At 44.2% G+C, this 18,905-nt stretch overlaps 1 protein-coding gene across 7 annotated transcripts in view; it reads right to left on the bottom strand.

Moving 5' to 3' along the window:
• Nucleotides 1-18,905, bottom strand: part of Lrrc49 (leucine rich repeat containing 49) — a 122,213-nt gene that overhangs the window by 39,849 nt on the left and 63,459 nt on the right. For all 7 annotated transcript variants that reach the window (XM_041679627.1, XM_041679629.1, XM_041679626.1 and 4 more), the window contains one exon: nt 1,164-1,311. In XM_041679627.1, the coding sequence (XP_041535561.1) occupies nt 1,164-1,311 (148 nt within the window). The remainder of the gene's footprint in view (nt 1-1,163; nt 1,312-18,905) is intronic.

Raw genomic sequence — 18,905 nt, 5'->3', positions numbered from 1 at the left:
TGTTGACAGCAAATGTCTGAGTAAACCGAAGAAGAGCACAAGAAAACCCTAGGACCCACTCGTGGTACTCACGAATTCACCTACATGTTTAGCTATTCACTACTCACTCCAGATGCCCACAGTGTCACTAAACAATCAATGGAAACGGCACACGGCGAGGAGCTGACATTCCAAGAGTAAGTCATGATGCAATCGCGTGAACCCAGCTACAGACTCCACATCAAATTGGCACAGCTTGGGGAAAAAGCAAGTAGAGGTTTGGTATATGTCAAGGACAGAGACAAACACACTGAGGTTAGCCTTGGGTATTTTCTGAGAAAGTAAGCATTTGAAGAAATGTGAAGGGTCATGAGAGGGAGGCAGGCAGGTCTTCTTGGAGCCAGTGCCACGCTGATAAACACTGTGCCCTGGAGAATCACATGCAGATTCCCTTAGAGCAGTGGTCACATTGAAAAAAACTCTCACTATAGGAAACACAAAGCAGAAAGAGAATGCCGAGGAACGGTTGTGACATCTTTCTCAACAGCAAGATCGACAACCGCAAGACTCCACACAGCTCCTGGGGCCTCATAGCCTTCAGGACTTTATACTTTTATTCCCCCACAACCCTGTGGGACGGGGTACTTAGGTGACTGCCTAACTTGAAGGAAAAGGAGACGAGAGGGAACGAGTAACTGCTAAGGAGTGGTCAGCATATGTCAAACTGCCCTACGGCTCCAGCATGACACTGTGTTACTTATACAGCTCTCATTAGTTATTTTGAAATCAATAATTAGCTAAATACTGAGCAAGAATGAAAAGCAAATTTGGAGTCTGGCTTGATTTTAGGAATTTTAGAAGCCCCATTCGACAAAACTGGAGGTGGGCATGATGGTTTACAAAACAACCCTGTACTTACAGTTATGAAGTATATAATCACACTAACCCATAGTTTCTTAATTAGTTAAAATTAACAAGCACTCACGCAACTGGAACCCCAATTTCCTACGCCACACTCAGGGGAGCAGGGAGGTACACAGCAGGCCACACTCAGGGGAGCAGGGAGGTACACAGAGGCCACACTCAGGGGAATAGGGAGGTACACAAAGGCCACACTCAGGGGAGCAGGGAGGTACTGGAGGCCACACTCAGGGGAGCCGGGAGGGTCACAGAACGGCACTCACCGTGATTCTCTTCATGTCTAGCTGGCGCAGCTGCATCATATTCTGAAGGACCGTGTGTTTGTACCATGACTCTTGAGCTATTGGATTGCCATCAAAGGTGATGTCTGAGAGGGACGTTGACTCAGCAAGGCAGGAAACACTGTCAAAGCTGCAGAAGAGAGGCCACTGAATTATTCTGAGGCTTTTCAAACAATATTTCCAGTTTTTAAAAATACGATTTTGTTTCTTTTTTTTTTCTTTCTTCTTTATGTGCACACTTGTTTCTGTGAGTGTGTCAAGATTCCCTGGAATCGGAGTTACAGACAGTTGTAAGCTGCTATGGGGGTCCTGGAAATTAAAGCTGGGTCCTCTGGAAGAGCAGCCGGTGCTCTTAACCCCTGAACCATCTCTCCAGCTCTTGTTTTGTTTTGTTTTGTTTTGTTTGAGACAGTCTTGCTATGCAACCCTGACTGATCTGGAACTTTTGTACTAGGTAGACGAGGCTAGCCTGCTTAGAACTTACAGAGTAGGTAGACTAGGCCAGCCACAGGCTTACAATAATCCTCAGCCTCTAAGAACTGAGATGACAGGCAGGCACCACAACTCACAGCATGTTATGGACTTTGAAAGAATTTAGATCTACAGAAAAACTGAGATGATATACAGAGTTTTCATACACTCCATCTCCCATGTCACTATACACCGTGTATATATTCGGGTAGACAGGCTAGCACACCTTGGTTCCTGGCACTACAGTGCTTACTCTCTGAACTCCACATTCCTTACCCATTCTTGAAAGCAACCATTTCTCAGCACAGCACTTCCTTATATTAGGGACCGGAATCAGCAACAAAGCCTGGGACGGAAATGTACTTTCTAGCTATTGTGATGCCACTTGTTTTAGGCCCCTCAGATGGGAGAGGAAATATGTGTGTACACTGCCCTGTGTGTCTGCATAAGCACATGCCTTAACATGTCCCCGTATAGCCAGCTGTGCTCACATTAACAAGCACAAGTTCCTACTGATGTCTCCAAATCTCATCTATTACCCAAGCTTCCTCCCCTTCCCTGTCATAAATGCCCACTCCAAAAGGGAGGAGCCTGGCTTATATCATACACTACCCATTTACTGGAATTTTCTATTCCAGTTTAAATGTATAAAGGCACTGTAATTTTTTTAAACTGCACTCACAAATGACCAATTTATATAGGCCACCGTGCCCCTCCGTACCCCAGAGATTGGGTCATACATTTGCAATATAGTCAGAATTTCTTAGGGTCAGAGCCTGCATCCCTTACTGAGATATCAAAATCTCTTGATGGTTTTTCAAATGTTACACACCTTGAGGTTCACTCTTTAGGGTTCTAACATTCCGTGACTTGTATCAAATGGATAGAGTATGTGTTTACTACTGAAGTACTGTATGGAATAATTCCCATGGTTAAGAGAAACTCCCCTGTGCTTTACTCCATCCCCCAAATTTCTGGAAAGCACCAATCTTTCTACTCTCAGAGTTCTGCAATTTCCAGAATGTTGGATGGCTGGAAGCATGTACTACGACATACTCTTAAGTCTGGAAGGACTTCTCTCACTTGGCAATATACACCTAGCAGGCTTCCACCCATGTCTTCTCCTCATAGTGTGTTTTTTATAACCGAGTAATAGTCCATTGTATGATTTTATCGCACGCCTTGATAATATGTGAAGACATTGTGAGTCCTTGTCCACAGCTCTCTTTGGACTAAGCTCTGGATACATAACAAGAGAACTGCTGCTGGCTCACACAAAGGTTGATTATCTGGCTGTATAAGATACTCAGCTAGGGCTATCAGCTCCCTGTCCCTGCCAGCATTTGATGTTCATCCGTGCCTCTGGATGCTAGCGGCTCCATCAGGTTAACAGTGGCATGGCGTTGTTTCCTCAGCAGTTGCCTACTGACCTGAGCATCTCCCACAGGCACGTTTGCCCATGCTCTATCTTAGTGGTGTTTTCAGAGCCTTTCCTCATTTTAAGTGGATTCTTTGTTTTCTTATTGTTGAGCTTTACAAGGTTTATTAAATACATTATGGTTATGTGTCCTTTACTAGGTGCATGCTTTGCAAGTATTTATTACCTGTTTCTTTAAAACATGATTTAACAGCCAGGGCGTAATGGCAAACACCTTTAATCCCAGTACTTGGGAGGCAGAAGAATACCTGATCTCTGAGTTCAAGGTCAGCCTGGTCTACAGAGTGAGTTCCAAGACAGCCAGGGCTACACAGAGAAACCTTGTCAAGAAAAAAATCAAAACAACAACAAAAAACAAAACAAATAAAAATGTATATTTATTTATGTAGTGTGTATATGGATATGCACATGCCATGGCAGATGTGTGAAGGCCAGAGAAAACTTGTGGAAGCCGGTTCTCCCCTTCCACCATGTGGGCTCATTGGATCGGCTCAGGCCCTCGGGTATGGCATTGGATACTTTCATCTGAGAGTCAACTCCCTGGCCCCTCTTCATTCCCTTAACAGTGTCTTTCCAAAACAGGGGGTTGAATTTTAATGATATATAATTTGGTAATTTCTGTTGGGGACCAAGAAGCCCCCTGATCTAAAGTGCTGACCAATCTTCCTCATCCCCTCTACAAAAATAGATTGCTGCAAAACAGCCTACTGCACAATCAGCAATAGTTTTGGGGACAGAACTGACCACAGACCTCCTAATGAGACATTACATATATAGCTATTGTCTTTTGACATGTCCCGTGGTCAAGACACATTACAGATAGTACAAATTTAGTTGGTGACATTCAAAGCGTCTTGTGGTCAAGACATTTTGTGAAAAATAACTACTTCCCCCTTGGCCTTGGGCATTACAGTTTTCATTCCCCTCTAACCTTACTCCTCCCTGCCAGAACTGCCCTGTAAGAATAAATCACTGCTTGCAATAAACGGAACCTTGACACATTTCAGATTGACTCTGTCATTCTTTACTCGCGCTTGGTTCTCTCTCTCTTTCCCTCCCTTCCTACCCAGGTGATCCCGAACTTGAGGCCCACGAATTACGTGGCCTGCAGGACGGGTCAAGTGGCGCCCAACGTGGGGCAACTCGAGGGTCGGTGGTCGCTGGACAGCCCCCAATTGAAGGAAAAGGCATTCCGGAACGTGCTTTGGTAGAGACGTCCTGCATTGCTTGTGCAGCGTCTTGAGGTAAGTCCTGCTGTCTGATTAGGATGGGTAAGTTGGCTTCTAAGGAGGCCCTCTTTATAAGGGAGATAAAGAGTACTTTATGGGAAAGAGGAATAAGAGTTAAGAAAAAGGACCTCCTACAATTTTTCTGTTATACTGAGGAGAAATGTCCTTGGCTAGTCTTAAATGGCCCGGACATTCACCCCCTAACATGGAATAAAGTAGGTAAGAGTATTAATGAACTTTTAAGAAAAGGTGAGGAGGTCCCTGAATCATTTTTTAGTTTTTATGGTATAATTAGAGACATTCTTAAAGATTCTGAAAAGGAGGGGAGAGTCTCACATCTCCTGGTACTTTTTGAGGATTTCCTTAATGAGGACCAGAAATCAAATGAGACTGCCCAGTCCGACTTAATGACTTCTCCCAAAACCACACTTCAAAAGCCGGACCCCAAGCAGGTTGCGTCTATAGATAAGTCCACCTCTCCAACCTCCTCCCTCTTAGATGAAAAGATCCCTAAGAATCTTAAAAATCTCCATTTGCCCTTGACTGAGAAATCACCTTCAGAGGCTGCATCTTCGCCTTCTCTCTACCCTGTGATTCATGGTACTGATAATGATGGTGGGCTAGACACCTCTGAGGAGATGGACTTGGAGGAGGAGGCTGCTACTTATGAGAGGGAAAAATATGATCCGCCTCTTGTAGCTAACATAAAAGCCCAGGAAAGAAACCACAGTCCTTGGAGACTTACATGGTCTCAGCCACCCCATTATGCATCTGTTCAGGATTATCGGGTTCAGCCATCAGCCCCTTCCTTCTCCATGACCCTGCCTTCCCACACCATTGAGACTCCTGGCCTGGATAACCTGTTGGCCACTAAACGGTCCCTTGTCAGTCAGATATCCCAGTTGAGAGGCATTATTTCCTTGCAAAAAGAACTTAAAGATTTGAATACCCAGATTCAGACCCTACAAATCGATCTATTGACATAGGCGGAAGGGGGAGAGACACAAGCGGACACTTCAACAAGTAGTTCCCGCATCATCAAGACTCTTAAAATTAAACATTTAAAGGAGCTGCATTCCGCAGTTAAGAACTATGGCCCAGCAGCCCCATTCACCTTGTCTATTCTCGAAAACTTGTGACAAGGAGGAAGCCTTACCCCCATAGAATGGACAAAGGTTGCCCAATCAGTGTTATCCCGTGGCCAATATTTAACCTGGAAGGCCGAATTGTTAGAAAAACTTGAAGCCCAGGCAAATGTTAATAAACAAAACACAGCAATGTCCTCTTGGACTCTAGATAAATTGATAGGTCGAGGGAAATATGCGGTTGAAAAGAAACAACAAGCGCTGCCCGTGGGGTTGCTCAATCAACTAACACAGGCTGCATTAGTCGCCTGGCGAGCTATTCCTTCCCCCACTTCAGTGGGTACTTCCCTTTCTAAAATTATCCAAGGTACCAGCGAGCCTTATGCACAATTTGTAGCCCGGCTCCTAGAAGCTGCAGAAAGGATCCTGGGAGAGAATAGCACTGATGATCCCATCATAAAACAGCTTGCCTTTGAAAATGCCAACTCGGCTTGTAAGGCTGCTTTAAGGAGCAAATTGAAAACCATTGACCTCCATGGTATGATTAGACTTTGCAATGAGGTTGATTCCTTCGAACACAAGCTTTCTAAATCCATCAGCCTAGCTGTGGGCGCAGCGCTCCATCCCATGACTACCAGACAGGTTACTTCAAGATCTTGTTTTAAATGCGGAAAGCCTGGACATTTTGCTAAAAATTGCACTGAGGGAGCTAATAACCCAGACCCCTCACATATGCAGAATGTACCTAGACCCCCCCTGCCTGGGCTTTGCCCGCGCTGTAAGAAAGGAAATCACTGGGTCAAAGAATGCCATTCCAAGTATGATGTTAATGGACAGCCCCTCTCTGCGGTCCAGGGAAACGGGCAAGGGGCCCCACTGAGGGGCCCCAACCCTTTCTCACAACAAATTCCTCAGAAACAGACTATGTTTGCCCAAAGCGCACCTCCAGATATAAAGCTGAAACATGTGGAGGAGCCTCGGAGGCTTATTGCAGAGACTGGAGCTGTGCTAGTACAGGTGACATGGGTTCCTGGAAGCCCCCCATAAAGGATGATTATATCACTGTCCGTCCCCATGATCGTAGTGACCCAGGCACGTCCCGCTGTGAAAGAAATCAACCTTGCGGCGCTTTCCCGCTATTATCCCCATCGGAAATACTCAAGGCCAGGGGGACGATATGCTCAAAATTTCCTTTACTGAATTGGGCAAACAATGGGGCACGATCTGGACAGGGGGAAGAACTTGGGGAATCCGCCTTTATGTAAAAGGCACGGATCCAGCTGCCACTTTTATGATTCAGCTCCAAAAAATGGCACCCCCTTCCTCACCTGTAGGCCCCAATCCCGTCCTTCCAGATCAAGGAAAGGGCAATGCAGGAGCCCCAAAGCCATCCAAGGGCGATGCAGGAGCTCCAAAACCGCGCCCTGCCGCTCCGACACCTCAGTAGATGATTTCTTCAAAACCTCGGTCCTCTCCCTTGCCCAGTTAGGATGTAATTTCTTTAGCTCCCCCGCCTAATTTAATCCCCAAAACAGCAGATGGGTTATTCAATCTTATTCAAGGAGCCTATTCTGCAATAAACATGTCCAATCCCAACCTTACAGAAGATTGTTGGCTATGTCTATCGGCAGAACACCCCCCTATTATGAAGGGATAGCTACTTTCACTAATATGATCAAACACACCTCACCCCCTCCCCAATGCCGAGAAAAATCCATACCAACTCACCTTGTCTGCAGTCTCGGGATCAGGATATTGCTTGGGTCAGGTTCCCTCAAATTTTTCCCAATATTGTTATGAGATAGTTTTCCCCTCTAAAAGTAACTACTATCTTGTGCCCCCTAATGGAACTTATTGGGCCTGTAATACTGGCCTAACATCATGTATATTTGCTAACAGCTTTACCTCTGGGGAATTTTGCATCTTAGTACAACTTTGGCCCCATATTAGCTATTATTCAGAAGGCATTTTTTTTTGGCACAAAAGTCACAAGAAATAAAAAAGGAAAAACCCATAACCATACAAGTGTCACAAAGAATAAAAAGAGAACCTGTAACTATGACACTTGCCTTACTATTGGGGGTCAGCGGCATTGCTGCCGGAATTGGGACCGGAACAACTGCCCTACTGCAAAATAATCAATTATGGAAATTACAAAAAGCCATGACAACGGATCTCGAGGCCATCGAGAAATCCATTACTGCCTTAGAGAAGTCCTTAACTTCGCTCTCTGAGCTAGTCCTACAGAATAGACGTGGACTAGATCTCCTATTTTTAAAGGAGGGAGGCCTTTGTGCTGCCTTACGGGAAGAATGTTGTTTTTATGCCGACCATACAGGCGTTGTCAGGGAATCTATGGAGATCTTGAGGGACAGGCCGGATAAACGTAAAAGGGACTTTGATAAGGAAAAATCATGGTTCACTACCTGGCTGCAAGGATCCCCTTGGCTATCCACCTTACTCCCCACTGTTATAGCCCCTTTGGTAATGTTTCTTATCCTCTTCTCCTTTGGGCTTTTAACCGTTTAACGCATTTCATTAAGTTTCAAATAGATTCTGCATTGAAACCTGCTGAAGTTCATTATTATCGCTTAGCTGTTGATGAAGAAGCTGCCAATGAAGAAACTGCCAGTAAAGAAGATGCAGTGATCGAGCTTGGAGAGCAGGGGGGATCTCTGATGGTTGATCAGCAGTCTACAGTTGCTGGTCGGCTGCTGGAGACTTCTCCTCCTCCCCCTCAACCCTTTTCCCACTCCCCACTTAGATTTACCCCGAGCCCAGGCCCAGGATGGAAATTATGGGAAAAAATTCTAAATTAAGTTTTAAAATTTGGCCTTATTAGATCTGTCCCCATGGTGCTTTAACTCTAAATGTCCCATGAGGAAGAAGACTGGAAAGTTAATAACGGAAGAATTGTTTAAGCCTAGGCCCACCTAAGACAGGGCATTCTTAATGGGGAGGATGTCCCCAGGACGGGTAAAGGTCTAGCATCAGTCTTCTAACAGGCTCAGTCTCTCTCATGGCTCTGACCTTGACACCAGCCATAGAGTTGCAGAACACCCACCGCCGGGGCCTTGCACGCTGAGGGCTAGTTCCCATTGCACCAGCTTAGGCTCGGATCAATTTTGTGTCTGCTCCGGCTACAGAGTTTTTGGTCTTTCAATTATCAGAGTAGCACCCAGATCCCAAATTCCAATTGGCTCATTTATTTATATAGAGAGGGGGAGATGTTGGGGACCAAGAAGCCCCCTGATCTAAAGTGCTGACCAATCTTCCTCATCCCCTCTACAAAAATAGATTGCTGCAAAACAACCTATTGCACAATCAGCAATAGTTTTTGGGACAGAACTGACCACAGACCTCCTAATGAGACATTACATATATAGCTGTTGTCTTTTGACACGTCCCGTGGTCAAGACACATTACGGATAGTACAAATTTAGTTGGTGACGTTCAAAGCATCTTGTGGTCAAGACATTTTGTGAAAAATAACTACTTCCCCCTTGGCCTTGGGCATTATAGTTTTCATTCCCCTCTAACCTTACCCCTCCCTGCCAGAACTGCCCTGTAAGAATAAATCACTGCTTGCAATAAACGGAACCTTGACGCATTTCAGATTGACTCTGTCATTCTTTACTCGCGCTTGGTTCTCTCTCTCTTTCCCTCCCTTCCTACCCAGGTGATCCCGAACTTGAGGCCCACGAATTACGTGGCCTGCAGGACGGGTCAAATTTCTTCTTTTTATAAAATCCTGTTTTAGTTTTTGAATGATGTCTTTGTTTTCTTCTACAATTTAGTTTTGAGAGTTTTACATTTAAGCTTACAACCCATCTTGAGTTAAGTCAATGAAAGATCCAAATTCACATTTTCTCACATTGATGAATTGTCTGCGTTTTTGGTTGAAGATCCTCTGGTTGTATCTATTTGGGTATTTCCAGGCCTGTACTTGGTTCACTGATAAACGTGTCTAGTCTTTTACCTCTGACCTGCTGCTTTAAGTGTTGTGGCTTCAGAGTAAGTCTCTGTAATGCAGCTTTGAAATGATTCTAACACATCATAGTTCACTCTGCGAATGTCACTGACAAGAACATGAAGTATAGTCCCTCTTCCCATGAAAATGTGACATTGTACCTAATCAAGTCACAGGTGAATGACTGCCTTCAACTACTAGGCTCCAAAATAAGCATCAGTCTGCCATCCCCACAGATGTACTGAAGATCTGGCCTATGTCAGGGCTGCTTGTGCCAGCTGTAAACTGTTCTCCCAAGTGTCACTACCAGCACCAGCTCCACTTGTGAGTTCAGAGGGGCATGTGTGCCATCATGGATCTTGTCTGTGCTGGTCAAACCACCTCTATGAGTTCACACTATAGAAAAACACTCCTCAGCTTCATTAGACTTCCTATCTACAAAGGCTCCCTTCCATTCTGCCCCAGCACCTAGACTGTAACAATTGGGCTTGAAGTGACATAGAAACTTCCTGTGTGGTCACTATGCCTCATCTGTCAAGCTCATTCTTTCCTCCCTTGTCAAGCACTGTGAATAAAAGCAGAAGAACATTGCTTCCCCACAGGCAATGAACTGTGTGTTAATGAAATCACAGTGTCACGGTCAACTCCACTTAACTGTACCAGACAGTCCTTACAGGCTGTTGTGAGCCTTCAAGCTTTGTCCTTCAGTGTCATGCCAGGACCCTGGGTACTGACCCTTACACATGAAATGTAGAAACCATCTCTCGACAACTAGAAAACCACATACTGAGATTTTGATTTTTTTAAAGATGGGAATAATCACTTTATAAATAGTAATCCTGAAAAACCTGGGAAATTCATTTACAACAGAGCTCAGCAACTCAACTATACAAACACTTATGCTGAAGAATAGATAATTTTTCAGGATTTATGTTGAAAATTACACCCCTGTATGAAGAAGAGAAGACACAGAATAGCGTGCTACAAAAAGCAACCACGTGACAGGTACAGTAACGTTCGTCATTCTTTGTTGTCGTATTCAGACAGCTCTTCATGTTTTGAACAGATTCATAGTAAAAACATCCGATGTGATGTCACCCCAGAGATGATCTTTACTGATCTGTGAGTTCCCGATCTGAAAGTGTGTTAAGGCATTTGAGACACGGCAGGATAATTACAGGAAGGCATTTAAAACAGGGGGAAATGAAGTTTGCAAACTTAAATTTAATAATGGCTTTAAGTAGATTTGAATAAACAGCTGCCAATCTGCACCAATGCCCTTCACAAAAACCAGCACTGAGGACAGGAACCGAGAGGAGTCGTGGGGGATTTTAGGTGGTGGGGGGAGAGGGCTGAGAGTTGGGGTGGGTAATGGAGGCAGGGATGGTGGATGGGTGGCCATAATGTAACCAGAACTGTCTCTCAGAAAAATCCCAATTTAGTGATATTGTGTAATGGATCCAAGGAAAGAAAGAGGTTAAGAGTAGAAAGCTGTGACCACAGTAGGAGGAAAAGGTTGTTGGAAACCAATGCATTAAAAACTGTGGCAGTCTCCCTGGGAGTAAAGAGCAGAGGCCCACGGAAGACTGGACTGTGAAGCGGAGTTCCTAATCGTTTGGATGTGATAGAGAGAATGCTGAACAATATCTAGGCTTCCCTCTCAAGTGACTGACTACAGTTGTGGCTACAGGGTACAGATGCTGTCAAAATTCATTAGACTACGCTTCAAATGAGTACACCTTATTACATGTAAATTATTTCTCAAAAAGATGGTTCAGAAAATTGGAGACTACTTTATAAAAACACATAGTTCCATGACTGAATAAAACAATAGGGTAAAGTCTAATTTACCAAAGCTTCCTACTGATGAAAAATGATAATTGGATTTTCTTCATCCTATTCTTAGAATTATTTAAAACGTTATAGATTATTCAAGAATTAGTATGACCTAATGTATATTACTAATCAGATATATACACTGAAAGAAATGCAAACAGTGTTCCCAGATTCAAAGAAAAGTGTGACTCCTGTATCGTACAACAGGCAGGTTCTCTCTGTGTTCTTATTTGCCACCTACAGCTAGATGCAGAGCCTGCGCTTTGCTTCTGCTGCTGTGTGTAATTTTAAATAACGCTATCATCCAAACTAAGGATGCATGGAAATGCAGCTAACAGTCTCAGTAGCGTAAGTCTCCATCGCCCGCCCTCTCAGTACTCCTTTGGGGTTGGTCTAGTGATCATCTGTTGAAAGAATGGGTGGTGCCACACACAAAACTAGATGCTGTCTTCAAAAAACTCAAGGATAAAATGTGTTTGTGTATAGCGGAAAGCTGTACACCCAGGGAATGTGGTCACAATGGCACACTCAGAGATCTGAAAGACGGGACAACTAGCTGATCCACATCTGCAACTCCAACACAAGCAGAAAGATCCAGGAGGGGAAGTGACTGTAACTCTAGGCAGATGCTATCCTTGATGCCAGACCCAGAAGATCCCACCCATCACTCACACGTAATCTCTCCCACACACTCACATTCACAACCACACACATCCCTGTGTTCGCACATACTCATTCTCTCTCTCTCTCTCTCTCTCTCTCTCTCTCTCTCACACACACACACGTTCATACAACAAACATTAAATCACTACAAAGATCCATAAAATATGTATAATTACTAGAGCATAAATCATATTTAAAGAAAAAAGCAGTACAGGAATGCATACTGGTTACCATCAATACACATGATGAACTTAAGAACTGAATAAAATATATCTGAAAAATCTCAAATGAATTAAGGATCTGCTCAAAAAATCAGGAAAGCAGAAAGATGGGGGAAAGGAGAGGAGGGGAGTGGAAATACAGGAAAGGGAGGAGTGTAGGGGAGAGAAGGTAAAGAGAGGCAGGAAGAGAGGAGGAGAGGCAGGGATGCAGAGGGGCAAGGAAACAGCCCCAGAGCAAAACAAAATAATTCCAGTGTGGGATTTTCTGAGCCCAGGGATCTTGGGCTTTGGCGTACAGGATCTCCGATGCTGTGGGGTAGTAGACAGATCCCAGGAACTACTCAGGTTAGAAAATCTAACTTGACATTGGTTCATAAATCCAGGTCTCAAACAGGGATAGAACAGTGATCGATGACCCCACCTGCTCCCCCAGGAGACACTGCCCATCTCAACATGTGCCTCATAGGAAGGGAGTGAGGTCTTCTCTGATTAATTTTAAATATAAACAATAATTTGAAGCATGAATCTGAACTGAACAAGTCTAAAATATCCCAAGAGGAAAATCATTTTCTTAAGATATCCAAGTCTGTTTACACTATAGAATTCTGACAACAGATTAGATTCAAGGACCCCAAAGATTAGATATTAAGGGACTGCCACCAATACCCATAGCAACAAAATAGCTCAATCTTGTAAAGTAATTAAACTATCTGAAGACCTATAAAAAACAAGTGGCACAGTCAGTTTGGATAAGGCTTCAAAAATTGGACACTCAAAATCCATACAGTCTTAAAATTCTGGGTCTGGAGAGATAACTTGGACATTTAGAATACTTGCTGCTCCTAAAGAGGAAAGCAGTCCATTTTCCAGTACATATACTGGAAAGTTCACAACTCTCTGTAATTCCAGCTCCGGTGATTCTACTCCCTCTTATAGACCCTATGGTCAAACACACACACACACACACACACACACACACACAAATAATAAATAAAATAAAAAATTCAAAAACACCTACAATATGTCTTATGAAATAAAAGCAGGCTTGGAAATGTGAACAAAATAAAAAAAATCAAAGAGTAGATAAAAATAAAGGGATCAAGTCTGTGCTCTGTTTGTTTTCTTTTTTTTTTTTAATTAACTGGTCTGTAGAAATGAAAGCTACAAGAAGAGAAAATCTATCTTTACAGAAGAATTATGGTTAAAAAAAGATGGAAGAAGGAAGAAGAGCAGGTTGGGAGTTAATTTGAATCCGGAATACAATGATGGAAACAGACAAGGCAATGAATGATTGGCACCTCGCTTTGAAAGGGACACTTCACTAAAAGTGAAATAAGCTTGTAAGAGCCGAGCTCAACAACCAGTTTTAACATAGTAAACAAGCTGTTGAAACCTAAGAAGAGCCAGCTCAGTTCTCAGAAATCCAGGTACCAATTTTCATTTGGGTATCAACTTAGAGCAGTGGCTATTAAAGGATTACAACACATGTCGTGTTTCTAGAGGTGAATATATACACATGCATATGTATATACGCAAGGGGAGCTCTAACTCCCTAGGTTAAAGCCTGGCTCTCTTGAGTCAACACACATTTGCACAGCTAGGTCACAGCTGGAAAAGGCAGAAATCTACATCAGTGCCTTAGTGCCAGGATGGAGCACAGAGGGTGAGGAAAACAGGCTCCCCCAACTCTCCCAAGACTGCAGCAAAGGGAAGTCGTACCTGAGCAGGGACACGTGGGTGCCCAGGCTTAGCACGCTAATCGCCACTGGAGAGTAGATGAGGAGGAAGCAGGAGTCTTTCCTATCTAGGTCAGGCAGACAGATGGCTTTGTGGGGTGAAAGAGACCGGAAGTAGAGCATGGGGAGGCATGGCATGGGCACCCTCCCACTCCCACCCCCCACGCAGGTCAGATGAATCCAGAGTGCTAGCGAATAAAAGGCTCTGACACCAATGTGCACAAAAATGAAAGATGCCCTCACAGGAATACCTACTGTTACCAGAACTCTTCTCTAACTGCCAGCAGAATTCTTCCCTGCAGCAAACTCTTCCTCAAACTGACTCTACCCCTTAGGTCCAGGACTGAGTGCTTTGTGCGGCCCATATGTCCTTGGCCAGGGACTACTTCCAACTGGTACCTGACCTAATTAAAGACGCTCAAAATTCTCAGCAGCAACACCTCCCAAATGCACACTGAGTCACCAGGATCTCCAGAAAATGGAGCTGTGATCCAGGAGGTCCAGGATGGGGCTTGGCATTCACACTTCTACTAAGCTTCCTAGTGAGGTGAATGCTGATGGTCCAGAGACCTTGAACCTTCTGCTCCTCGGAAACTTCCTGCTAGAGTCTGCACAGAGGGGAGGGATGCTCTTCCTGGTGGAGCTGTAAAGGGACAGACTGATACACACAGTGCCGGCTTCCCTACAACCCGCAGCATTCATGTCTGCTACTTGGGGTCTGGTGTGTTCTCTGTGACCTGATCATACAATCGTAGGAAACAAAAGTCAAACATTCAATCTCTGCCACTCTCAACAACATCATCGCTGGTGTTGTGCAAAAGGAAATGTGTAAGAAATGTCTACAACAACCAGCTAGAGAAACTCGAGCTCCTTAAGGAAAGAGGTGGGGCAGAGACTGTCCTGAGTTGGGAAGGACCATTGACAGAGGGAACCCTGCTACAGCAGTGGGCAAAGGTGAGCGTCCTCTGTGTACTTAGGATTTCCCTAACTCACCGGATAGGAGCCCTGGTAGCACACTCAGGTCCTCTGTGCTGCTTTAGGAGAACAAACAGCCAACACCGTGATGGATAAAGCAGCAAGACTCCCCAGGCCCCAGCAGAGAACTCCTGCCCTTCTAGCAGATTCATTCAGTGATTCCCATGGAATCTCACCCAATAGTAAAACTGACAGTCTCTGGCTTGAAGGTCTCCAGCAGACGCTGCCAATTTATTTTTAAGCCATTAAGTGAGATGTTTTATGAAAAAAAAAAGGACCTGAATAGACATTTGTCAAAAGCATGTATGCAATCAGTCAACAGGCACATAAAATAATCATAATGAAATTCCAGCTGAAGCCACAGTGAGTCACTACCTCATCACATTTGTTAGAAAGGCTACTATCAAAACACAAGGAGTGGCTGTTGGCAAGGACAGTGGGTCCCATGACTCAACTCAAGGGTTTCTCACAGGTTTGCATTCTGAATACTGGCTCCCCACCCGGTGGTGCTATTTTAGGAGGCTTCTGAAGGTCAGGCCCAGCTGGCCCAGCAGGTCACTAGGGCATGGTTTCCAAGGCTATACTGCCCTGGTTCTTGCCTCGCTTTCTGCTTCCTGGTCATCTACAATGTGAAGGGTCCCACCACACTAGTGCCTCAGCAGCATGCCTTCCTCACCACAGGGGCCAGAAACCCACAGAAGTCCTCAGTTAAAATTAATCTCTCCTTCCTCAGTTTGCTTCTCTCAAGCATTGCGGCACTGGTGATGCAAAAGTAGTACATGAAGGAAGGGAGCCTTTGTACACTGCCACATACTGCTGGCAGGGGTTTAAGCCAGGCTAGTCAACATGAAAATCGGTACAGAGCACCTTAAAAGTTAAAAACAGAGCTACGATGTGAGCCTACAATCCTGCTTTCTATCCAAAGGAAACAATGTGACAGTGTGAAGAGACACGCTGCCTCCCACGCTCATGGCCACACCCCTCACAAGAGCTAGGATATGGAACCAACATAAGCACCCAGTGACAGCCAAATGGACACAGAAGTGTGGTATAGCTGCCAATGCCTGACGAGCAGCATCTGAGGGTGTCCACACTGTCCACACGTATGTGTACTCATGGACACACATGCACATACACAAGCACCTAGACACACATGAATGTGCACAGGCACACACATGAATTCCCACCTGCACACACACACACACACACACACACACACACGAGAAGAAAGAAGATTTGAGGTGTGTGTACGTAGCACAATCTTTGTTAACCTCAGAAGGCAATCTTGACTTTTGCAGCAACAGGGGTAAATGTGGAAGACATGGGACTGAGAAAAGTAAGTCAGGACAGAGGGACAAATGTATTTTATCTTACTTATATGTGGAGTCTTAAACAGCTGACCTTACAGAGCACTGAACAGAATGGAGGTTACAAGGACTTGGGACAGGAGCAGTGAGTACGTGGAAGGGCAAATGCAGAGACCACGTTCAAAGGACACATCTCTCTTTGGAGGAATACATTCAGGAGAGCTGCTGTATTGTATGGTGAATATATTTAATAACAATGTTTCATATTTTTGAAAAATGAAAATTGGTCTGGTCATTCCACAAGATACATACTTTGCTTTCCGTTGCTGGAAAGACATCACCACCAACAGCAATGTGGGGAGGAAAGGGTTAATTTGTCTTATTAGACTCTAAGGGCCATCAGAGCAGGACTCCAGGCAGGAAGCTGGAGGAAGGAAATGAAGCAGAACGCACGCACAGCCTACTGGCTTGCTCCCCGTTGTCACTCAGCTTGCTTCTTTATACAGCTCAGGATCACCTACCCAGGATGGCACTGCCTACAGTGGGTTTGCACCGCATACATCGATTAGCAATTAAGAAAATGCCCCAAAGGCATGCACACAAGCCAACCTGATAGAGGTAATTCCTCAGCTGAGTCCTTCTTCCCAGGTATGGGAGGCTGACAGCTGAAGCTGATTATAACAGCATAGATCTACATGTCAAGTCAGCTGATTCCTGTATCTCTTCAATTGAGTCCAAGCTGAGAGCAGAAGATAAAGGCTAGGATTACCAAACACCATGTCAGCAGTTCCTCGGAGAGACACTCCATTAAGTCTGTTCCTACATAATCGAACACAGCACAGTGTTTACGTTTCCGTCACAACGGAAGCACGCTCTCAGAACAGCAGGTCCTGCACTCTCAGAGCCAGTTCGCTTAGTTCCTACGATCTCGTCACTGAAGAGTAGGATGAGCTGAGGGATGAGCGGTTCTATAGGGAGAAAGAGTAAGGAAGACACGAGTTGGGGCCATCTGGACTCTACATACACCTGGGTAGAGCTTGAAAATCTAACAAGCAGAGTTTCAGGCCTTTTCTAAATTGTTCAGCTCAGTTATAAGGAAAGGTTTACATAGAAAAGCCAATCTTTCCGTTGAAGATTAGAGTGTATCATTAGCTCCTAGGTAATGATCTTTTATTGGTTTCTAAGGAATTCATGGCCTGTAAGTAAAGGCAGTGATGACCTATGATCAATTTCAACAGTTTGAAAACCTGGTAGACAGAACTTGCAGCTTAAGCCATGATGATACCAGACTTGTTATCACAATATAAACTACTGCAAAACAGGAGAAAAAAGTAAAATGCAAGTGATAAATAAGACTTGCCATAGGGCTGTGCCCCCTGGAGAGAGAGAAAAACACATGAAAATCACATTCACTGTGGCTTCTGCCTGGAGACACTTTCCAGATCGCAGGTATGTAAACAGACCTGTATGAATTATGGGGTTAGTGATTTGGAGTCCTGCCTTATATAGAAGTCCCTCCCCATATATGTAGGTTGCATACACCTTTCTCACATAACCCCAAGGGGCAAAACAGAACATGGGGAAAAATGCAGGGAAATAACATCTCCTATGGCTCCCGTGTTTAGTGTAAGGATAACATAAATATGTATCTTAAAATGTGTCATCTAGTTCTAGAATAAGTATTACTCTAGATCTGCCTTATTCAATTAAAAAAACTGTAAACATTCAAAAAGAGTTTCAACTAAATCAAAGTGATTCTCCAGTAGGTAATCAAACAGAAACGTAATACTTTTCAGTAAGACAACACAACCCACACTCTCATCAATGTCTTTGGGCACTGTGGAATGCCCAAGACGAGTTCTTAAAAACTGCCAGACTAGAAAGCAAGCAATAAAATATAAAAACATACTGTGGAGAAAAAAAGTACCAATGAAAACACAGACATCAGAAGTACAAAGTCAGGACTTAGACTGCACACAGTTCCATCTCTGTAAAATCACACCTCCACACTAAAGGACACCCCCTTCCCTTTGCAACAGATGACTTGGGAGCTACCTCAAGGACGATGTCAGTTTTCTTCAAGAAAGAAATGTTAATCTCACATGTTCAAAGAGTACGCAGTTGACAGCTTACAGCACTGAAGAGACTCTTGGTCTGGAAGATCTTGAGACAGTGTGAACACCACTGCAAACTGAACATAGCGTAGCTTATTTGTCCTGCTTACTTTTGAACGGATTTACATCCTAGGCTATGGCCACAAGAATCCTGAGATGGCTAACATGAGAGAATTTGCTGAATGAGGCCATTAAAAGATCTATGAGATGCAGGAGAGGTTCAGCAGATCCAACCATCTCTTCTGGTCCTTCTGGGCACCAGAAATCCAAGGGAAACACACACATGCAGACAAAATGCTCAAACACACTTTCAAAGAAGTTGCTCATGAATACTGGGGATCATCAGGTCCAGTGTGGTTTTATTTACTCATTCACCAAAGCGAATAATCATTACCCGCTGACTTGTGCCAGGTGTAACAAGCCACAACAACATGAGATGACTGGGCATCCTGGGTTCTGCAAAACTGAGTGCAGAGGAAGAAAAAGAGGAAATCATTTCTTCATTTGGGGCTGGATACCCAATGAATGAAAACAATTTTTTCCATTTGGGCTTGAGTTTTGATTGTAAGAAGAATCACATTTTCCTCTGGTGGATCACCTGGAAGGACACATTTGGGCTTTGACATAACTGAGTGTAGACAGGAGTGTCTGCTCAAATTAGCTAATGAATTCAGTCATT

This window comes from Microtus oregoni, unplaced genomic scaffold, assembly GCF_018167655.1.
Source record: "Microtus oregoni isolate MIOR12 unplaced genomic scaffold, Mior012 000032F_ref0000030, whole genome shotgun sequence".
NCBI classification, from domain to species: domain Eukaryota; kingdom Metazoa; phylum Chordata; class Mammalia; order Rodentia; family Cricetidae; genus Microtus; species Microtus oregoni.
Note: the sequence above shows the minus strand (reverse complement) of the source record. Positions and strands in the feature narration are given on the sequence as shown.